At 38.2% G+C, this 24,754-nt stretch overlaps 1 protein-coding gene and 1 long non-coding RNA gene across 4 annotated transcripts in view; both read left to right on the forward strand.

Moving 5' to 3' along the window:
- antxr1a (ANTXR cell adhesion molecule 1a) overlaps positions 1–24,754 on the forward strand; it is a 326,460-nt gene that overhangs the window by 249,282 nt on the left and 52,424 nt on the right. The window contains exon 1 of one of the 3 annotated variants that reach the window (XM_079638445.1): positions 7,833–8,363. The exons of 1 other annotated variant lie outside the window; for it this stretch is intronic. In XM_079638445.1, coding sequence (XP_079494571.1) covers positions 8,221–8,363 — 143 coding nt within the window. In that variant the 5' untranslated portion in view covers positions 7,833–8,220. Of the gene's footprint in view, positions 1–7,832; positions 8,364–10,927; positions 10,970–24,754 lie in introns of those variants that run through there. One more of the 3 variants, XM_079638446.1, reaches the window with a different exon arrangement.
- LOC307011799 lies at positions 1,051–7,506 on the forward strand. Its single transcript, XR_013800475.1, has 4 exons — positions 1,051–1,110; positions 1,442–1,526; positions 1,595–1,709; positions 6,820–7,506. It is a non-coding gene; the product is annotated as an uncharacterized lncRNA (long non-coding RNA).

The following is a 24,754-nucleotide window of genomic DNA, read 5'->3' on the forward strand; positions in this document are numbered from 1 at the left end:
AAATATCGGATACAGTATAAGATTTTGTTATATGTCTATAAAGCTGTTCACGAGTTGGCCCCGGAATATATCAAGGACTTGGTGCTTATGAACTCTGGTAGATCCCAAAGGTCCTTTAATTGTTTACTGCTCTTTGTTCCAAGTACTCGTCTTAAAACTAAAGGGGATCGAGCTTTTTCAGTCGCTGGCCTTAGACTGTGGAATGCTCTTCCCCCTGATATTAGATCTGCACCGTCATTTGATGTTTTTAAAATTCGTGTGAAAACGCATTTGTATTCTGTTGCTTTTAATTGTTGACTTTGTCATTGCTGTATGTTTTTTCTTGTTTTTAGATGTACAGTCCTTTGGTCTACGTTGTAGTAGAAAGGGCTATATAAATAAATGAGACTTGACACCTGAGACTTCAACACACTCAAATGCAGTTTAGTGTGATAGTGTAGACCAAATCAAACAGCGCTGCGTTACCTCACATGTTTCATTCATCAAATAAACTGACCTGTGTGAGTATTAATTCAGCAATATTAATTCATAATCGGGACTCGTGTGTGGTGCTGATATGTCTCTTATTAGCAATCGCGCCCTGCTTCATACATGATAAAAACATCAATGTATTCACTCATCCATAAACATTATTAGATCCATCGGCTTGACGACAAGTTCCATAATTCCGCAGGAAATTTTGCGTCATCAATCTACGCCTTTGTAATTGTAAGAGGTCAGCGATCCGTAGTAGCGAAAAATAAAATACATATTGTATCTTTAAACTAGTCCCAGACTAAAATGCATGTTTGAGTTGAGTAACTGAAAGCAACTTGCTCTGACAATCTTAAAATATGTCAGTGGTAATGTCTCAAGTTGCACACCAGTAATGTATTTTTTTTCTAGGGCACTTTTATAAAAGCTATTTAAATGTCCTAATTGAACTAAGGCCTAATCCTGGCTTAATCTAACCCCTGTCTGTGAAACCAGGCCTATATTTGTATCGCTTTTTCAAAATAATTTCTGAAATGAATCATTAACATATTGCTCCACCCTCCTCTGTTCACTTAAATACATGCAGGCATAGTGATTTTGGTTTCATATAATCAGATCGCTGTCTGCAGAAACATGGTAAGCTCCCATTATATTGCTTTGCTTATGTTTATAGTTTAATATATAGATTTTAGGATTACCAATAGATATTTTCACAATTAATTACAGGATTCATTAAATGTGTTAGTTGCATGTGATATTTTATACTTTTTTTATACCTATCGATGATAAATTTCACCATACAATTCCTCTAAATGTCTTTACATTTGTAAAGCAAACATGCTTGCATTATACATTGTAACATTGTTGTAAAATTAAATTCAACCCAATTCTGCAGCTTCAGGTAAAACTATTTAAAGTTTAACATTGGATCAATTGCTTTATTTGCATGTGTTTGTTGACTGTGAAGAGGTCTGTGGTTTTGGGTTTGTTTCTGTGCACTGTCCTTCCTCTGGTCAATGCTGCATGCTTCAAAAGGAACTACGAAACACCAGGTACAAAACTTTCCTTTGCTTTTAATGCATAACTAAAGACTATGACCCAATTCTCTTATCCTTGATAGTTAAGTTTTGCCAGGACTCAACAGATAAGACTTGGCATCCTACTGGATCCACTTGGAGAAACAGTAAATGTGTTGACTGTGATTGTTCTGCTGACTCCATGAAATGCTGTGATGCGTAAGTATATTAAATTTAGTTACTAGTGACATTACCTGTTGTATAGATTTCCTATTTTCAAAACCAGTTTGGCAGTTTGACACGCAAATGCAGTATTCGGTCACTGAACTTTAAAAAAAAATCCTGCCAGGGTAAAGATTTTTAGAAACTCCAGTTGCAATGTTGTCATGTAGACAGTGAAAACTGAGATTTTGGCTTCGGAGTGCATGCTATCTCCTTTGTTTGACGTCAGATTGTGCGCCGCTATCTCCTTTGTTTACATGAGGCGAGTCTGTGCTAACAGGGCTTATAACATGTACTGTATACAAATACATGCACACCACACTCCCATTATATTGCAGAACAGAGGCGTCAGAATGCAATGCAGGTCACTGCTTATGACAACATGTTGTTACCAGAACCAGTAATAAACTTTTTTCTTACTTCTGATTGGCCAACATGGCTTTATGGTTAGGGTTATATCACCACCTGTTGGTTTTGCATGCATGCTCTTGACAGCGCTTCATAAGTTGTTTTTGTGTTTTCATGTGGACAGAGATTTTTGTGTGAACACAATTTTGTTTTAACTAAGAAAGAAAAACTCAGTTTATAAAAATACCTGTGTACGTGTGGACTAGGCCTAAAGTAAATGATACCATTTTGGGAGGATTTTAAATAAATTTGAAGCTTGTTTTTATAAAAAAAGCACTTAACAAAATTGTGTATTACTTTAGCTGTAAAGTTCATGGTTCAATTTACAGATGATTTTGAGTTTTAGGTGTTACATTGTCATGGCAAGACATTTGTTGCCCTCTATTACAAAAGCTTTAGGTTAACTCATTAATTTTGGTTCCCTTTCAAGGAAATGTTGCGTCTGTTATTGAAACTATGGAAATGCCTTCACTGTGTGTCACACATGTCTGAAGCACGTGTACGTGTGTAATCATGCCAATTCCATTGGCAGAGGAAATCATGACATCTCTCAACACGCTGGCATGACCCGTCGTGAGCCTTCTGTTTCTTCCTAATCTCCATGACGAGTTTTCGCCTCGCATAGTCACTCGTTCACCATCGAATTGTTCTAATGTGTAAGGGCTACACAAGGACAGATATATGAAGATGCCTCAAATTAGTGTTGTCACGGTACCAAAATTTCAGTATTCGGTACCGATTCCTGTGAAAATCCACGGTTCTCGGTACCAATTTCGGTACCAAAGCTAATTTAGATTAAATTTGCATATATTAAAGTGTATATCCATTTGTTAGATAACATTAGATAAAATGACCTAACAATAGTTATATACACTGAAGCAATTATTCTCCTTGGGGTAATTTAAAAATGTAGCCTACTAATACATTTTCAAAAGTTTTATCTGTTCATGAACAATCAAGTGTTTGTATTAAATAACATTCACAAACATACATTAATGTTGTAAAAATATATTGTTCACTCAATGTGTTGATGTTAGATAAGGCATTTAAGTAATGTTAATGAATGGTATCTTATAGTGTTGTTACCAACTAAACAGGAGATAAAACGTGTTTTGTTTGACTGTCCTTTTATTTAATCCAAAACTGTGTTCATATTTAAAAGGCCTTTTAAACTAAATACAACCGCACACGATACCACTTTAATTAGGGGCCGTTCACATATCGCGTTTTATGCGCGTGCAAATTCGTTACTTCAAATGTAGGCGCGAGGCTTATAATAGAAGCATCTCAACAGGTCATGTGACCAAAACCAGCGGCCTTTCCGTAACAACATGAACATGGAGGTCGGCCGAACAGCTGATCATAGCTGTAATGTTACAGGGCGGCTTTTTATTTCTCATCTCAATGAATATATCTAGTAGTAAAGCTAATGCAAGGGCTAGAAATCAATTAATTATCTGATGATACTTCCTCGTCATCATGGAGAGCGCAGTTTGCACCGCTTTCTCCTTTCTACAAGCGCGTGCTTTCCCGTTGCGTCTGCCGTTGCTATGCAACCATGAACAGAGGCGCGCGGCGTGCCTGGAAAACGAATTTGCACGCGCAAAAAACGCGCTATGTGAACGGATCTTTCCTCCTTTCTTGTCAACAAGTGGATTCAGAGCCACCGCATTAGCAGCGCCGCCGGTCGCCATGTCTCAGTGTGTTTGTGAAGAGGACGCAACTGTGCACCTTTCGGACAGCGCATCAAGAACCGGACTAATCCGATACTTCGGTACCACCGGTACTTAAGAAAAGCTGGTACCGTAACCATTTAATTTTTTTAGTACCGAAATGGTACCGAAGTACCGGGTCTTTTGACAACACTACCTCAAATAGAAGAGCTTGCGAGCTACCTCACGCCTGGTGTGGCGTCGTCGCTGAAGGCTCCAATCTTGCCACCCAAGCCGTGTCAGACCACCTTGCGGCTGGTGGGCAAGGCCTATGCAGCGGTGGTGCAGCCCTACACACCATGGCGCTTTTGCAGGCGTAATAGGCCAACCTTTTCAAGGACCTGGATCAGGTGATATTTTATGTCTCATAACCCTTAGTGAGGGTGTTGTTTGACAAGTGGTTATAAGGTAATTGGCCTTACAAGGCCAGTGGTAAAGTAGATTCTTCTCAAGCCTCCGGTAGGGGGTCGAGCAAGCTCTCCCAAAGAAGGTAAAGAGCTAAGAGGACAACATGACATCATGACTTTGCGTAAACATACACGCCACTGCCAAGTGGCGTTTTATCTGTACGCATTTTGAGCTATCCACGTGTATGTCTACGCTGCGTGTATGACTACGCCCTAGTATGGGTAGGTTTAGGATTAGTTGTGGGTGAGGGGTTAGGATTAGAAGTGCGGTTAGGATTAGGGAATCTGGTACTGACTTCAACGAGGGGGGTAATAATTTGGCAGGGAGTCAAAATTCGGCACAACATCTGTCAAATGTTCTGAGCGAAACGAACCATTATCCCTGCATGTGATTCCGCGTGCATGTCTACGCCGAAACGAACCATATCCCCGGATGTGATTGAAAAACACGCCAAAAAGCGATTATGCGTCTTGATAGCACGCCGAATGGAATACGAATTGGCGTGTCATACATTCGCCATTTCATGAGATCAGTCTGAAGAGGAAGAAGAATTAAAAGACAGAAGAAGTATAGCAAGTTTGAAACAGTGAATGTGGTCAAAAATTGCTATTTTGCGATCCACTCTCTGGTTTGTTTTGCCTAGTAGAGGCACATAGTGCTTTTCAGTGGGTGTAGTAGGTGTTATACCAGGGTTAGACAACTGGAGATCCATGAAAGGGTACATAAGTGGCTAGTTGAACAGAGATAGTACAGAACAAAACTTTCTGACACGAAAGCTTGTAGCAAAGGGAACTGGATGTGGTGTTGGCCTCTCATGAGATCATTTTTTGGGCAGGCATTTTCCTATGGAGGAGATTTACGGATGGGCCAGGCCAATTTTTTTGGTACCTGTAGTTTATTGCTTTCTTCAGCTTGAAGTGGAGATAATAAATGGACATACTGTCTGTTCACTCCTCTAGGGAAATCCCACTCGTTAAAGACATCCTGCTTGGCAGGGCCGGATTAACCATTAGGGCAACTGGGCACTTGCCCAGGGGCCCAAGACATCTAAGGGGCCCTGGGCACCGTCAAATATTATGTTAGATTAGGGGTGTGCGATATCACGATTTTTGATCGTGGACGATTAAAATGTCTCCACGATCTGCTTTTGAAGAAATATCGTAGGATCGTGCAATCTATCAGTTTGCAGTTCTGGCACCTCCGTCTCAACATACAGCGTGACGTATATTCACATGAAATGCAGAGGAACGGGACACTGTAGTTTATAAAAATGTATTATTTGCATGTGCTTTAAAGCCTTGCCGGTTAAAGTCATTGTGCCCAGGGGCCTCTGAACTCTTAATCCGGCCCTGCTGCTTGGGCAAGGGCTTAAGCCTGGGGAATGGGCATATTAGACCCCCTCCATATTCATAGGAGGCGATGTGAAAACTCTTCCCTGATGCAGGGAAACTATGTGGGTAGTACTGACCATTAGCGCCCCACTTTCTGATCTGTCACCCACCTCCAGTACACTTTTGTATGGAGGTAGATCAACCTGCTTCCCTAAAGGTCTGCAGGTTAGGCAATTGATAGAGTATAGAGTGCATCACTGTTACCGTTCCACTTTCTCATCAGAGTCTTTCTTGAGCCGCCAGAAGGAGGGTGAGCAAACTCTCCAGAGGACATAAAGAGCTCAGGAATATTCTAAAGACCAGCGGCAAGTAGCAACCATCAGCCAAGGGTTAGACCTATACAGAGGTGGACTAGGTCATCAGATGTGACCCAGTCTCTCTGCGGCTCCCTCTGGTTTATGTAATCAGAGGTAGAAGCGAGGCACCGCGCTCCCCTGTGATTCGGCTGTAAGAGTACCAGAAAAGGGCTACTCCTCCAGTTTTTGGAGTAAGAGTGCAGACAGTATGTTGCCTCGGTCCCTGGTGGGTCGCAAGGATTAAAGATAGGATTGTAGTGGTTGAGTCACTTTAGGCCTCCCGCTCCCTAGTATTTTGTTTTCCCCCGCGGAAGGGATCCACTGTGCAGTACTTTTACTCCTTCTAGGAGGATCAGGGTTGAACAGGCAACTGACAGTGTAGAAGAGATGGACAGTATCGTCATGGGTGTACCACCCCCTAACCTGTTGCCTTCCCTTAGTTAATTAACTAGAGGTTGAAGTGCAATCAGGACTGCCTTCCCCTCACTTGGGTTGCTTTTTAGAAACTTGTATGATGCCTGTGAAGGTGGAATATTACAAATTGGTTGATTGCCACAGGCTCTTGGTCTATTTACTCTCTTTCAGTTGAAATATGTCTGATGCTACGTCTACACCTTTCCTTGCTACCTCTGCTCCCATGGGTTCTAGAAGTTATATTAGAAGGGGCATTGAGTTGAGTGTTCATGCCTCTGAAATCTGTGCTTCAGACACAAGTGAATGCTAAAGGCGTTCCCATAGCATCAGCGACTGACGCAAAGTCTTTTTCCATTTTCAGGGAACCGGGTTACATGCGTAATCCAGAGACATTTTAACATAACACATACATTTTGTGGCACAGTGTTGTACTAATATGACACATAATAATTTATTTTATTTTGTTTAATTTCTGTAGAATGGCGAGGCCCACTGAATATCCTGACAAGTGCACAGTGGAGTACGATTACACTACATGCACATTTGATGTTTTTGAGAAAGTTCCATGTGCTCATAGTGGTGTTGGTAAATGACGGCCATGAATTAGGGAAAGAAATCGATCATCATTTTTCAGTTTTACCTGCTGATTTAAAGGGCAATTACAGAAATGTCCAAATGAACATGAAATTTGTATTACCGGTCGAAGGTTTGGAATATTTTAGATTTAATGTTTTTGAAAGAAGTTTCTTGCTCACGAATTGCATCTATATAAAATGTATAATAATTGAGGATTAAATCAGCATATTTTAATGATTTCTGAAGGATCATGTGAAACTGAAGACTGGAGTAATGATGCTAAAAATTCAGCTTTGCCTTCCAAGTAATACATTTAATTTTAAAATATATTCATATAGTCATTTTAAATTGAAATAATATTTCACAATTTTGCTGTTTTCATAGTATTTTTTGGTTGGTAGTGTTGTAAGTTAACATAATTTGAGGTATTTAGGGAACCTTATTAACTGCATTTAACATTAAAACTGTAAATGAAATTAAAGGCGTACAGATACATACATTTTAATAAATTAAATTATAACGCCTAAATTATATAAATTAAAAGATATTAAATGTACACCTGTGTTTAAATAAAGCTGAATCAATACAATGTGTTTGTTAGCATTTTTCCTTTATTTATTTTTTTTATTTTTTTTTACAGCAGCACAGACCAGTACTATCTTGACACTTTTTCAACTCCACCATGCCTAAAATGTTAATGGTTGAAATTTAGTGGATCATATGGTTAATGTGATGCGGTCAATGAACATCAACATTTTCACTAACATTTCTTACCACTAGATGGCAAAATAACAACCTTAATCACGCCTTGGCTTTCTTTATTGCTTTAAAAAAAAGGATGGAAAGTTGTTTTGGAGTCAAGGGGCTGAGAGAGACAATGATTTTGCACTGTCTGGCAAAATCACGCTCACACACACATTCTCAAACATAAACACACACAACCACACTCCCTCCCACACTCCATCAATCTAGCAGCAACTGGGGCAGTGAGCAGAAGTGTGTCAGAGTTTTGGGTACATGTGCACATTTACATGTGTGCATTTTGGGTTCTAGAAACTTATTTCTATCCAGAGACATTTTCTTATTTTTTTTCTGAAAAACATTCACTCTCTGCTACCACAGGACACTGGAAGAACATAGAAGACAAATTCAATCTTTTGGAGTATGCTTTCTGCAAATTAGGTCTCCACATAAGGATTACGGATTGTTAAGGACCCTGTGAAACCTTTTTTTTCTCTCATGGTCACTTTTATATTTTTCCTGTAGTCTTGACTTTTGCTTGACTCAAACAGTGCTTTACAACATGTGCAGACTTTGGAGGATAGCAGTTTTGCTCTGTGTCAAATTGGTGGGCACTGCGGATGGAAATACAGGACTTGTGCCGGAAAGAGGGACTGCAGCTTCCTCCTGCTATGGGGGTTTTGACCTCTATTTTGTTCTTGACAAGTAAGTTATCCTGTTATTTAGGCTACTACTTCTCCTTAAGCATGACAACACTCCATAAATGCTGTATTGGCATCTGCATACCATATAAGACTCAAAATGAGTGAGGGCTTTATCTGATTAACCTGATTTAGTTATAATAGACATTGGAAAACACATGTATAAATTACAAGTGCACATGTATGCATAACGTAAAGCTTTTCAGGTTCTGTACAGTGAGGAATGCTGAATTAAGTGATGCTACTAATGTATTAATGTTGTAACCCATTGTTTTAATGGAAACTAACTCCAAGAGTCAAGTCCGTCTCTTTAGGATACTTTGAAGATCATTTTTTAAATGAATGCCTATGCCATTTAAACACTCACTGACTGAACTTCATTACATTAGATGCTAAATAAGTGGCATCTGCTGAGAAATACTTCACTTCTGTTCTCAGTTAACAGTTCAGAAGAAATACTTCTTCATAATCTTTTCTCAGTGACTTTTATTAAAGTCAGTTACTCAGTTCTCCTCAAGTTCATGCAGGTGTCCTATCGGAGGATCCACAGATGTAGATCATCACAGTAAATATTATCCACTGACATTCAGCAACAGTAAAGTGCCCAAATAGCCTATATTTTGTCTTCACTATACCAATTGTTTTATATTTATTATTATTATATGATTATATTGTATCAGTTAGTGCAGAATGGCATTGACATATGAGAGAGAGAGAGAGAGAGAGAGAGAGAGAGAGAGAGAAAGAGAGATGATAAAGATAATTGTTTTCCTCTGTAACACATGTCTCATCTAACATGAGGTGAGAAAATTGCATGTTTGGGGTCAATGCGGACACGTTGACTGGATGCAAGTGGTGCCCCCTGAGTGCAGTTTACAAATATGCAGCTCTGAGCCAAAAGCCTGCAAGGGAACGATAGATTAAACAGCTGGTTTTAGAGGCTATTTGCCATATTAGTTCCACATAGGCAGTTGAATAGAAAAGTAATGTACTTTTATGCATTTGGACTACAAATTAAGGTTGTTTTAGTTTTGTTTGATAGTATGCATGGCAAATCACAAGCTATCTTGACCTAATTTTGGCATGTATTGTGGCGAAAGCCACAATACATGTGGTACATACATTCACAGTATAAGAACACATGGAAAATCAATTACATACGGCTCTGAACTCAATCATCATGTTCGCCTGCGTGCTGTACACAATATGAATACACACATGGACATACATTGGATTGAATGTGGGTCACAGTTTCCAACGATTTCGATTCTACTAAACTTTGGCTCTACTTGGCAACTTTTCCCCAGAGTGTTATGTTCATGTTCGACGAATGTGTTTTAAGTAAAAAAAATAACACAGCTGTGTTTCCTAATACATGTAAATCATTCGTCATGGATAGCCTGGCAGTTCAGCTGTGAATGTGATGTTTTTGTTGGACAGATTCATATTGTTTTACAGTGACATACAGCTGTATCTCAACTCATTTCCCCTTTACGCCACTGCCTTGGATCTTGTGTCTAAATCGAATTATGTCAGATCTAATTCATTTTCGATTCGTTCGTTAGCTTTTTTTGTATTCAGTAAGACATTTTTCATGAATAAACAATATTGATTTGATTATGTATTGCATATTGATGCAAAGAACATCATTTTCAGCACCCAATGGCCAAGACACTCACTCTTTCAGGGGGTCCTGTAGGCTCTTTTCATGCCTTTCATCATCTTGTGAAGTTAAAATATTATTGTTCTACTAGAGACACAAAATTAATTCTAGAAATGCTATGGGAGAATAAAGTTAATGAATGCAATGATGACAGAACATGCCACCAAAACAAATAGCGAAGTTACATTTATTTCAGGATTTGATTTGCTATACTTTCACTTTAATAACAGTGCCACTCAAGGTGACTTGAAAGAAAAACTGATGGTTGTGTTCCTCAGAATGATTTGAAATGTGCATCTTGTGCTTCAATCGAATCAAGGACATATGTAACTAATTTATTTAACATCAGAACTTTTCTTTGATTTACATTGTTCAAATTTTTTAAACCTTTCTCTTTATTTCCTAATAATGTTAATAACACCCTTTTATATTGTGACATTAAAGGTAGGGTAGGCATTAGGCAATCTGAGAGGCTAACATTAGCAAGCTAGCTTTGAAAGCATGATATCCCACCCTCCCTCCAAAAGCCACGCCTCCTTCCAGAAGCCACGCCTCCTTCAAAACACATGAACACAGTCTGCATAGTGTTACGAGAGACGGTGTTAAATTACCTCATGTCTCAAGCCACATAACATTACAATCATAATGAACGTAAACAACTTACAGAGCTCTAGTTGTACCACCTGAATGCTGCAGATTAATTTCGGTGTTGATAGTGTTGACATAGAAACACCTAAATCCGAGTCTGATCACGTGACGGGTAGAAAGTCAAGGGTTGCCTCCTCATAGTTAACAATTGACATGGCGTGAAGGCAGCATAAGCTTGTTGTTTTGGTTCAGGAGGAGCTGCTGTTTGTTTGTGGAGCTCGGTGACTGTCTGTCTACAACTCTGGATAGCCTTATGGATAGCGCTGATGACGTGTGATGTCTGCGCGAGGACCGAGGAGGTATGGAAATACATGTTGTGTTTTGTTTTTTTAGAAAAACAAAGTAAAGAAGATATGTTCTTTATTATAAATTTATTAATTGTGCAAGCTAAATTCTATATCCACAAATGCAAATATATAAAACAAAAACCGGCCTTTAAACATTTTTATTGTGATATGTTATCGTATATAAAATTAATTAGTGGTTCATTGAACAAAAAGACTATGAAAACTAGAAATATTTGTATAACTTACAATTTGTTTGAATGTATGTGATGCCTATCCCCCGGGCAAGGGTAATAGTAAGTTGTGTGTTTTGTATACTCTGTATACTGTTGTTTACGTTTGAGCAATACAAATAAAAAAAAAGTATGGAAATACATGCTGACAGGCAGGTAGGACCAGGACATTCTATTAGACCGAATGCAATTGATTGGATGTTTTACAATGTTTGATGTTTGATTTGGACATTTTTTTGTTCTGTGACTTCCACAGAAGATATTTCTTTAACATAACTATTATTGATTGCTATCAGGATGTGAAGAGTTTTAACCAGTATAAAAAAATTGCTACCCATAGTCGATGTAAATACACCTAAATGCCACTTCAAAGCACTTCTGTGGCACTTTTTTAGTATAAATTTGGCAAGATACAGTCAAATCTGACTATTGCAATAGTTTCAGAATTATTTTGCACATCAGATTCATGTATTTTAAATTTTATACAAACACAACTCGTCATAATCAGTCATAATCAGTCATGTGGCGTTACAGTTTGAAGCTTCAGCACAAGAGATGCTATGGAATTCATTTAGAATATAAAACATGAGCCTTCAAGCTATCATGGGCCAATGCCTACCAAAGTTCTGGTTATGTTTACACGAGTTAATTTATCAACACAAATCAATCAGCTTTGCCTCGTATCTGAGTTATGGGAAAGTCAGGGTTTGGTTGTTCTGCTTATGGGCCATCTCTGTGGCTCCACTTTATAGCTGTGGGGTTGATGGTTTGGCTCCTGTGCTCAGGAGGGTCTGTGAAGGACATTTACTGTTCTCCTCCTTTTTATTCAGCTCAAGCACTTCTGCAGAGAGTGCAACAAGAGAACAATTTAGAACCAGTGTTGGGAATAAAGGCACATGTGTTATGAAACTAATAATATAACTCATAACACTAATGACCAGGAAGGCCTGTCCTATTTGTCCTTTTTTGTGTCTTCGCGCGGACAAGTTATTTTAACTAATTGATACCATTTTGGTACATGTGACACCTGTGAACTCTGACCTGTGAATTGACCCTTCGCAGGGAGCTTGATTGACAGGTGATCTGACCAATCATACTTTGCCATCCGCCATTTTGTCCGACAAAGCAGTCAGGAGAGTTAGTAGATTAACATGGGAGGATTTGAACTTGAGAAGCGGAGTGTACTGACGCCTTTCCACGGTTAAAACAACATTCCTTCTGATGTTCATTCATGTTTATTTGATGCTATAAATAAACTAGAAGGAAGAGATGATTGGTTCACGAGCAGCTTTAACTGAGGCTCTACAGCGATCTGTCAGACACATTAAAGAGCCACAAAACACATTTATTGTTTAAATATCTTTAAAGGGTACCCCGATTAGTGCAGCATGTTGGCCTTATAAGATTAAATTGGGCGTGAGCTATAAAAAGGTGATACAAAAAAACTCCAAATGTTTTTGTTTTTATTAAAAAAGCCGAAAATCCATTCACCCGTAGGCCGCCATATTTATTTACGTCGCAATGCATTCTGGGTAATGACGTGTATAGGTTGTTGCCGGTTGTTGCCTGGTTGTAGCCTAGCCGCTCTAGCAGCTTTGGTTATTTGTTTTCCAACGTACCGGCTAGCTAGCTACGTTTTGACAGGTAGCGAGATGAACACGTCTGCCGTTCAGCCTTTTCAGTTTGAACCCGAGCGCACCATAGGCTTAAATCAGGAGAATAACGCGGAAGACGATAGGCGTACTCAAGATTATCAGAGAGTTGAGGAAGCGAGAGTAGGGCAAAACAGATGCTGTCTGTGCGGCTAACTTACTGCTTGCCCATGCCAAGCGAGAACGAGAGCGTTTGCTGTAAAGAGCTCCACTTTTTGTCAGCAGCTGTCCTGGGTAGGCTAAGTATAGAGCAGACGATCGTACTATCGGTATAAATAATTTAATAAGTCATCTACCGCCATCGTTTGCTTTATTTTCACCAAGCAGTCACTCACTACGCACAGAAATACCCCGAACCCAGTCAACACTGTTCTGCTCATCTACCTCTAAATTTTTAATCTTACAATTACAAAAATTGTATTAATAATGAACTGCAGTTATTAATTAATAATTGAATTGCCTTGAACTACATATTTAAAATCTTAAATCTCAGATAATTCTGATTTGCACTATTTGCACTCACTGCCGGGTATTAATGTGACTTGATGTTATGTTCTGGGTCTAGTTTGGTCATCTGTCACTGGTTCCAAAGGTCATCGGCGAGAGATTCCAGGTTTCCTCTCTCGAGATGATTCCAGTATCTACGGTGATCTAGTGTCTACTGAGTCGGCATCTATGTTTCATGCATCTCGTGAGTTCGAGTATTCAAAGACAATTCCTGAGTTCGAGTATTCAAAGACAATTCCTGAGTTCGAGTATTCAAAGACAATTCCTGAGTTCGAGTATTCAAAGACAATTCCTGAGTTCGAGTATTCAAAGACTATTCCTGAGTTCGAGTATTCAAAGACAATTCCTGAGTTCGAGTATTCAAAGACTATTCCTGAGTTCGAGTATTCAAAGACAATTCCTGAGTTCGAGTATTCAAAGACAATTCCTGAGTTCGAGTATTCAAAGACAATTCCTGAGTTCGAGTATTCAAAGACAATTCCTGAGTTCGAGTATTCAAAGACAATTCCTGAGTTCGAGTATTCAAAGACAATTCCTGAGTTCGAGTATTCAAAGACAATTCCTGAGTTCGAGTATTCAAAGACTATTCCTGAGTTCGAGTATTCAAAGACAATTCCTGAGTTCGAGTATTCAAAGACAATTCCTGAGTTCGAGTATTCAAAGACAATTCCTGAGTTCGAGTATTCAAAGACAATTCCTGAGTTCGAGTATTCAAAGACAATTCCTGAGTTCGAGTATTCAAAGACAATTCCTGAGTTCGAGTATTCAAAGACTATTCCTGAGTTCGAGTATTCAAAGACAATTCCTGAGTTCGAGTATTCAAAGACTATTCCTGAGTTCGAGTATTCAAAGACAATTCCTGAGTTCGAGTATTCAAAGACAATTCCTGAGTTCGAGTATTCAAAGACAATTCCTGAGTTCGAGTATTCAAAGACAATTCCTGAGTTCGAGTATTCAAAGACAATTCCTGAGTTCGAGTATTCAAAGACAATTCCTGAGTTCGAGTATTCAAAGACTATTCCTGAGTTCGAGTATTCAAAGACTATTCCTGAGTTCGAGTATTCCAAGAGACTCTAAGCTCATTACCTTTTGAGTTTGACCTTCAGTTGCCTCCAGGGATTCTTGGGGTTGCACACGTGTATAAATAAAGTTTGAGTTTAAATTGTATTCTGGTCTCCTGTCCTGGTATAGCGTGACACCCAGGACAGCTGCTGACAAAAAGTGGAGCTCTTTACAGCAAACGCTCTCGTTCTCGCTTGGCATGGGCAAGCAGTAAGTTAGCCGCACAGACAGCATCTGTTTTGCCCTACTCTCGCTTCCTTAACTCTCTGATAATCTTGAGTACGCCTATCGTCTTCCGCGTTATTCTCCTGATTTAAGCCTATGGTGCGCTCGGGTTCAAACTGAAAAGGCTGAACGGCAGACGTGTTCATCTCGCTACCTGTCAAAACGTAGCTAGCTAGCCGGTACGTTGGAAAACAAATAACCAAAGCTGCTAGAGCGGCTAGGCTACAACCAGGCAACAACCTATACACGTCATTACCCAGAATGCATTGCGACGTAAATAAATATGGCGGCCTACGGGTGAACGGATTTTCGGCTTTTTTAAATAAAAACAAAAACATTTGGAGTTTTTTTGTATCACCTTTTTATAGCTGACGCCCAATTTAATCTTATACACGGGTTTCTGTGCAACGTCATCACGTAGATGCGCGCGCATCTAAGAGGCAGAAAGCAACAGTCTTTACGGCTATATCTAGCAGAAGCAGGGATGACGAGGAGCTGTTGTGCTGTAAACTAACCTAAATGCATAGGGTATGTCATGTTTTTATGATTCGCAAACTTAGTTGGACAATTTCATACTAGTCAACTAACTAACTTTTTACATAATGTTATATTAATATGCAAATGAAACACAAGCAAACAGATTCAACTCTGAAATTGCAGTTTATTATTGAGTCAACAAGAATTTACAAACAATGCGAAATCTACGTTAATTACAATGTTCTTTTACAGAACTCGGCATAACATATAGCGGTCTTGCCTCGTGGATGCGCGCGCATCCGGTATTGTTTGTATACAAGAAACCTGTGTATAAGGCCAACATGCTGCACTAATCGGGGTACCCTTTAAAAAAAATGACCAAATTTGAAAGGTGAGACTGTTTAATATCAAAAGTAACCGAAAAGTAACCTGGTCTGTCCTGTGACTCTGTCTGTCAGTGTGTTGTCAGTGTCCTCTCTGCTCCGCGATGTATTTTTTACTGCGTGAGAACATGGTGTGTGTGTGAGAGGGGCGTAGCTTGTCGGACAAAGCGACAGTAACTAAAGGGGTCATTATATAATTATATAAACTTAATGTCATTATATACTTAATGTCATTATATATACATTATATAAACTTAATGTCTTTGCGAACGGTCAATTTGATCATTGAGGGTCAGCAGCAAAGGCATTGGTTAATAAAGTGAGATTAAATGCATAAAGTAGGCTATACTGGTGTAATTTAATATATTTTAGTTTGTGTTATATTCTGAGTTTGCATTTCACTGTTTTATTCATTTTTCATATTCATTTTGCAGAATACTGAACACAGCACACACAACGCCACTTAGGCTAATCCTAATTTTTCTCAACATGAGGACAGAAATATGGGTCAGTCGATAAGTGTCAGTTGATAAGTGGGAAAACAAAGTAAATTGTGTTACTTATTTGAAGATATCTTGATGTAAATAAAAAATTAATGCAATACTTTATTAGTTACTTGAAAAAAGTAATCTTATTACGTAACTTGAGTTAGTTTACTTGATTTGCATTACCCTCATGACACAACGAGAGTATTGATTGTGTTTGTGACAATTATAAGACAAAAAATAATAAAATAATAAAATAAAATGGCATTCAATTTCAAAATAGGTGACGTGATCCAACAATTAAGGTATCATTATATAATCTTAATGTTTAATGTTAAAGTTTTAGTTTTACATTTGACATCGCTCCATGCTATGCTCGTTGGAAGCAGGACTTTCCTCTATATTGGAGCTGACGTCAAATGACGCATCTCGCTGATGTCAGGGTTGATCGATACCTTGAGTTAATCAAGCAGATTATTAGCAGTTTCTCTAGTAATCATATTATACTTTTACTTTCTCATGCAAAGAATGCATTTTACGTTAATAAAAGACACATTCAACTATGTTTAATATCAGTATTGTGAATTAGAAGTTTATGACTGTATGAATACTTTTACGTATCCTAAAATAGGCATGCAATGCCATTGATATTTATAAAAATGTACTATACTTTTTTTATACTTAAATATATTTTAAAATAATTGACTTGGTAACACTTTACAATAAGGTTCATTAGTTAACATTAGTTAACTACATTAGTTAACATTAACAAATAATGAACTGCACTTATAGAGCATTTGTTCATCTTTGTTAATGTTAATTTCAACATTTACTAATACTTTATTAAAATCTTGTTAACATGAGTTAATGCACTGTGAACTAACATGAACTAACAATGAACAGCTTTATTCATATTAACTAACATTAACAAAGATTAATAAATACTGTAACAAATGTATTGCTCATTGTTAGTTCATGTTAGTTAATACATTAACTAATGTTTAATAAATGAACCTTATTGTAAAGTGTTACCATTGACTTTAATATTTTATATTTCATATTTTAGTATTTTCTATATACAGTATATTCTAAACAAATTAAGGATCTTTCTAATGAGCTACTTAAACTTTATTTGAGTCAGTTTATGGTGTTTTTAATTAAAGAAGTATTGGATACTTTATGATTTTAGTGACTGACTGACACTATCCTTGGCTCAATTTTACAGTAAGACTTTTAATACTTCTATTACAGTTTATGACCAAGCATATAATCTAATGATATCTAAGCACATTTACTGAGTTTAAAATAATATTCTTGGTTTTCTTTTCTAGTATCTGGCTCTGAACACCGAATTATTCTTGAACAAAGGTTAAATATAATACAAAATATAATTTACCTAATGGTTGCTAGGCTAACTGCTATTGTTTTGAGCCAATATAAGTAAAATGTCCTCGTTGACCTCTTCTAGGACTGAAATAAAAGCTGAGAGATGTGGTTTGGGGTGGGTTTTGCGCTCTCATCCATTCCCAGAGATTATCTAAACCTTTGGGTTAGGGAGGAACTGAATAATGTGACAATCCAGTCCAATTTCAGTGAAAATTAATAGGCAATCTTGGGCCGCTGTAGAAGGCTAGTTCATTAAGAGTTATAGTTATATAAATAAATCCTTCTCTTTTACACACTCACACACACATAGCATTTGCCTCTTGTTAAACCATTTCACCATCAGCTCCAGATGTTCCAAACCCTGCATGCTTTAGACTACCCTGGATCCCACTAACAATGGAAAAAGAATGAGAGAGGGAGAAAGACAAGCATAGAGGAGAGCGAGAGGAGGACAGAGGCAGTGCCTAATATCTCACATCATTTCACTGCATATAATAATTCTAAACATATACACTAAACAAGTACAGTAGTTGGAGTTGCACCTTTAAAGGGATAGTTCAACCAAAAAACAAAAGTGTGTCATCATTTACTCACCCACCTGTTGTTCCAAACCTGTATGAGTTTCTTTCAACTGTTTAACACAAAATAAGATATTTTGAATAATGTTGGTAACCAAACAGATTTTGGAAACATACTATGGAAGTCATTGGCTACTGTTAACTGTTTGGTTACCGGCATTCTTCAAAATATCTTCTTTTGTTTCAGCTAAATTATTTGGACACTCTTAAAGCAGGTTTTTCTTCAACTACAGTCATTTTTGATGTGTCCCCGCCGGGGTCGGCTTTTATTTAAACAAAGAGATTTTAATTTTAATTTTATTTAGTTGTTTTTATAAGAAAGTATGTTGTAAAAATGTACTGTACTATCTCATCACCAATTTTTTCTGTTGCTTTTCAAATGCCTTTTATGTGTAGATGTATTATTTTACACTTGTTCCAGAGCAATACCTAGTCAGTAATAAAGACATAGTATCATAACAAAATATTGCTATGCAACAAAAATATCCATATGCTATGGATACTATTGTGTAGGTGTTTTACGCTGTGAATATATTGTGGATTTTATAGCACAAATAAAAAATAAAATAGTATAATAATAATAATAATAATACAGTACACCCTCGTTTAAATCAAGATGGAACAAAGTTTATTTGGATTTTAAATAGTAAAGAAATCTCATACACTTCATACATTTACTAATAGCACATTGCAGATGCTATTAATTTGATAATTTCTTATCCATGGAATTTACACATTTCATTTCAAACAGTATTAAAGTGTAGCAAAACACATTTCTCCAATGTACTTGACATAGACATTGTACTCTAACAAATGAGTAAAATATGGCAACAATGATTACGTCTTTTTAATAACTAATATAAAGAGCATATCTGAGCCACTATCACTTTGAGATAGGTTTGAGGGCAGGGCCTGGATTTTTAAACACCATCACTATGCAAAAACATGATCATCTGGAAGCAATTTAATCTTTGGCTTACACATTATAACAACATACATCATTTGAATGAATCAATAATGGTCGTAGCTCTGCACTAGACATGGCATCATTGAAATAACATCTGGCACATTGACAACTGCATTAAGCAGAATGCCTTCATGAGGTAGTTCTACTGGAACTAAAACATTAAATGGCATCTATTATGCTTTTATTTTATTTTTAACCTTTCATTTAGTGTGTAATATAGCTATTTATGCATATAAACGTTCTAAACGTATGGAAACATGTAACAGCAACTTCAATACAAGACAAGGCAAACATGAGAGCTTAAATCCATGCCCATTCATGTACTGAAGCCCTCATGTCATGTTTGCCTTGTCTTGTTGTGTAACATGACAAAAACAACCAATGAACAGAACTAATGAAGCAAGAACCAATGAGAACACGACACATGAATCAAAGGAAACAATTGAAACAAGACACATGTACAAAGGAGCCAAATGACAAGGGGTCTGTCTGTCCAAATCATAGACTGTAAAAAATAGGGTCCAAATACACACACTTGATCTTTGCACTTGACCACTTGTCTACTTGCATGACATATTTGTTGTATTTGGCCCAAGTGAGCGTGAGGATCGCGAGTGTGTTAAGAACTTTTGATTATCCAATGGGACACACTTATACCCAGTTTCACAGACAAGGCTTAAATTTAGTCCCAGACTAAAATGCATGTTTGAGCTGTTTTAACTGAATGCAACTTGCACTGAAAGATCTTACTGATCTTACTAAAATATGTCAGTGCCATTGTTTTGTCTCAATATGCACACCAGTAATGTTTTTTTTTTCTAAGACACGTTAATAAAAGCTACTGAAATGCCCTAATTGAACCAAGGCTTAATCCTGACTTAATCTAAACCCTGTCTGTGAAACCGGGCTAAAGTGTTGTAAAAATGCAAGTGTTTGCAGTTTGATTTTAAATACTTTGCATTTTAAAATAAACCACTAAATGTCCGTTCAGTTCTCCTTATGTAACAAACAACAATTTAGTAATTGTGGTGTTTCTAATTAAGTGATAAAATACAGTTGCAAATGCACCAATAAAATGTGCAACATTTTTCTGTTTTGCTCTATATGTAATATCTAATTAATGTAACTTATATGTAAATAAGATTGGTGCATGTGACATTGAAGGCCATCCGGCAGGTCGCATCACACTGGTTCCCTCGACAAAAACCCAATAGGATTTTTCCATTGGCTTCTGGATTATCACAAAAAACAAATTCTGTGATCAACACAAGTATATGATTCTAAAGCTCCGCGTCGTGCCTAACAACGCCCCTTAGCTGTTCTAAATCCACTGTAAAACACGGCTTCAAGGGGCTTATTGCTTTTATAAAACGGTTACTCCATACATTTTTTAAAATATTTTATTTTATTCATAAAATAAACACCATCAACAAAAAATATAACGTTATAACACATTTATTCCTCCGCCAAGCAATGTAGTTCCAAAGAAGTTGCTAAGCAACACATGCAGCAACAAAGAATCACAAACGGCAGTTGCGCAGTAACACTAATGTAATGTGGTCACAGGTGTATGCAGGTGTTTGTTGAATAATTTACAACGGTTTCGAACGCGGCTCAACCAATCAGAATCAAGGACTGGAACTCTCCGTTTTATAATTACACATTTTGTCCATCAAGATAATTTTCGCATGAACATTACAGCTATTACAGCTATAAACGGACTACACCACAGTGCCACGACTTCAACGTCACCATCACTAAGCTTCTGACAACTCTTTCAGTTTTTTTATCTAAAAACATTTTCCCAGAACGTTTGAGTTAGACTATAAATAGCATAATGATGCTGTAAAAGCGGACTGAGTTTACCTGTTCGGATGATGACGTTTAATGTCCTCGACAGCCTCTGTAGTCCCATTTAGCCACTTGTTTGAAACCGCCTTTTTCAAGACACGTAACAGCTTTTAAAAAATCACGAGTGTACAGGGTAGTACTGTATTTTATGTCGTAGAATAAAACGTGAAAATATCTTTTGTTTACCACAGACCTTATTTCAGCTGTTTAACCAAAATCCTATTTAAAAAAGAAAACATTGACTTCTAGACAATTGAACCAGAAGGGCTAAAATGCTAACTTGCTTCCCCGTTTTGGCTTACAAAGTGATGTCATACCTGCACACTATTACTTTAAAGGGGTGGTAAAATGGCCTTTTCACAAGATTTAAAATAAATCTCCGATGTCCCCAGAGTGTTTGTGTGTGTGTGAAGTTTAAGCACAAAATACCCCACAGATATGTTTATATAGCAAGTTAAAGTTGTCACTTTTTGAGGGTTTGCAAAAAAGCTCCGTTTTGTACCTGGGCCTTTAAATGCAAATGAGCTGCTGCAGAGGGCGGGGTTTCAAGAGCTCATGTGTGTTAGCAGCTGCGATTACCTCACACTAAAATGACAGAAACTATTCTGCCTTTAATGTTAAAACGGAGTCAGACAATGATGGAGAGACTCAAGAAGTGACAACATGTAGAAGCAACAGGACGTCTCTGAATGGTTAGTTGATGAATTTATGTTGCTGATGTGGAGTTAACGATCTTCAATTAGCATATTCTGTCATGCTAATCTATAAATCGCTCGTATAGGAACTGTTGTGAGATGCACACAGAGTGACTTTCTATTGCATGTGAAAAGATGGATGCTAAAGTTTGAGCTGACTCACAAATGTACTCGACTACAACAACTCTTCCTCTTCTCAACGGCGGGGTTTATGTACATTTTAGGGTTGCTGATGTCACTAACCCGGTAGGAATGTCGTGTAGTCCCTACAAGCCGTTTGTTGTAGTCCTTTTCTTTAAAAGCAAATATCTTCCTTTGAACTTTGAGCGTTGTAACTTTGCAGATGTTGTTTATGCTCAAACAGCAACATTACACACTAACTAAAGTTAGAAAAGTCAAATCATACTTTACCACCCCTTTAACTTACTTGTTTACCTCGACATCTCGCAATATGGGGGCATGTGAGTTCCTGAACATGATGTATGATGGGATGCACATAGCCTCTGTAACGCAGTTAGATGTTATGGGCAGAAGGAGGCGGGAACCGGTGAACATTCAAAGACTTTTAATTAATAAATAAACAAATACGAAAACGACAGTTAAGACGGCAGCCCCTCACGGCCGACTGCCGCCACACATAATAAAACAAAACGGCAAATAAAATAGTTCATGTCTGGTCTTATCTCGTCCTTCACAATCGTCGCTCCTCTTTTTATGCTTCCGCTCCTCCGTGAGAGATACGAGACAATTCAGCACCAGACGCGACGCAAGGGTTTATTGCTAGTTTCAGCCCAACGCAGTTATCTTTTTCACGTCCTGCACCACGTTGTTTAAATAGCAAATGCATTTCCACCCATTTGTGCGCCCATGGGCGTGCTGGTCTGAAATTGAGGTGTGTTCAGGCACATTGTTGGCGTGTTGCTATTTGGTGGCAACTGAAATAGACTTTTTTGTTATTTAAAGAGCGAGTTAGTGAGATGCGCCTGTAGTCCACAGTGCGCGTACACTTACAGATCGGTTTCCTCGCTAGAGAAGCGTTCAGTCTTTCCACTTGCAAATACCGCCATGTAAATAGCGAATTCGCCATGGCGCGACCGCAAATGGCTTTTAAAGGCAATGGGAGATGAGACTCTGATTTGTTTTACGCCCAACACACACACCATTACTCATTAAGAGAATAGGGACAACCCTTTTAGACTATGCGCTGGGTGCCCGTCGTTAAACCGGCAAAAGTGGATTCGGACTTTAAGATCCTTAAAATAGGGCCCATGGTCTTGTGGACATACAATGGCTGCCGCGTACGCCTGTCCGTTAAGTCCATGAGACCGTAGGGTGTCCCATTGTCACTTTACGTCCCAGAAGGGTGTTCGCGAGACTTCGTGGTCGATATGCACCCTCGATGCACACTTTTGCCAACCCCGCACTGAAGCGAGCTCCACAGCAGTCAAAGCGCCATTACGTCACGGAAGTGCGGACTCGTAGGAAGACCTTGAGTGTTTAGGGTGCCATTTGGGACAGGGCATGAACAGACCCAAGATCACATGAGGGAAACAGGGAATCACATGACATGAGCAAGAAACATGACTATGAAAAATTTCAAATTAAAAGACAAGAAACCCTGAAATCAAACCCAAACACAGACTTGACAATCTTTTAGAAGCATTCTGCTTTGTCTGTCACCGGTTGTTCAATTATTCAACTAAAACGTCAAACGACAATTTTAAATACAATATTTGATACAGTATTATAGTTACATTAATTACATATATTTATAAGAATGATATCAAAAGTAATGTATACATTTTGTAGATTTTCTGCCTGTTGGGGGCTTCTTGACCCAGTTAGGAAGTCATCTTACCCTAGTAGCAAATGTTTCGATTTCTATTAAAGGGATACTTCAGCATTTAGCATTAAGCGTTGTATCAGTAGAAAACCTGTAGTATTTTCAAATTACCATGCTTCTCTCCCTCATGTCCCCCTGAGACGAGAGATTTATGTATTTTTTGTCCGAAAAAATCGTCATTTTGCGTCATCTGAGAATTTTTTGGCCAGAGGCTCGAGACTACAGCCAGTAGTAGTAGCTAGTTCCGCATATTTTCAACCGGCCCATAGAGGGTGGGATCTCACTCACAGAATGTACAAATAGTGTCAGCCATCTTTTTTTGGAAGCTAAGTTAACATGCTCTTGTTCTGTGGAGAAAGCTGAGTAGTAGGGGTGACCATATATCCTTTTTCCCGGACATGTCCGGCCGTCGAGATCGTCCAAAATGTCCGGGATTCGGCTTTTGCTTTCTACAGTTGCCATTCATTGTTTACATGCACACCTTTTGTTTCAATCTAACTGAATTAATTCCGATTGGTAAATCTGAATGTAGTGTTTACATGAACGCTAAACAAGTGATCAGTTGATGTGCGTTTAACATTGCTAAGAAAATTCCCGCTCCTGCCTGAGAGATACGAGACCGGTGCGTCTCACAGGTGCCGCTCATCAATAATCACGGCACCGGCCTCGCGTCGTTCTCCCGCGGCCATCAGCCTTGTCCTGCTCGCCACAGTAAACATAATGAATGGCGACTGTAGAACGCAAAAGCCGAATCCGTACATTTTGGGCCAATTCCGGACAATCCCGGGCAGACTTGTCACAGAGACTCACGTTAAAACGGCGTCTTTTTAAGTTTCGAGTCAACTAGTAGCCTAGCCTAGTTGTTTAACTGCGCTCTTACCGGTAGGCGTGGTTGGGAGTGGCCTCGTTGGGCAGCGAAGCAAGTGCATTCTGGGAGTTGTTGTCTTTCATCCACATGAGCCAAAAATACATTTCTGGCTTTTCTCGGTCTAGAAGGCTCCAAATTCAAAAATAATTTCACATTTCTACTACATAAATGACCCATATTAAATACACATTCATCTTTCAAGAGGTGAAGTATCCCTTAAATAACACATTAGCTGATGCATCATCATCCTGTACATTCTTAAGTTATATATAAATATGTCACAATTTAAAAGTAAATGCACATTGTTCTTAAAGGGGATACTCCACTTTTTTTGGAAATAGGCTCATTTTACAACTCCCCCAGAGTTAAACAGTTGAGTTTTACCGTTTTCGAATCCATTCAGCCGAACTCCGGGTCTGACGGTACCCTTTAAGGGGGGCATCCTCCCCTATCTTACCCTACTTCGTTTAATTTAATTTCAGATTCCAATGTGAGGTTTCAGTGTATTACTACTGTAATATTTAAGGATCACAATTGTTGATCTTTGTCTTAATTCAAAGTCAATGGAATATTAGCAGCTGGCATCGC

The sequence above is a fragment of the Phoxinus phoxinus genome, assembly GCF_949152265.1.
Source record: "Phoxinus phoxinus genome assembly, chromosome: 15".
Taxonomy (NCBI): domain Eukaryota; kingdom Metazoa; phylum Chordata; class Actinopteri; order Cypriniformes; family Leuciscidae; genus Phoxinus; species Phoxinus phoxinus.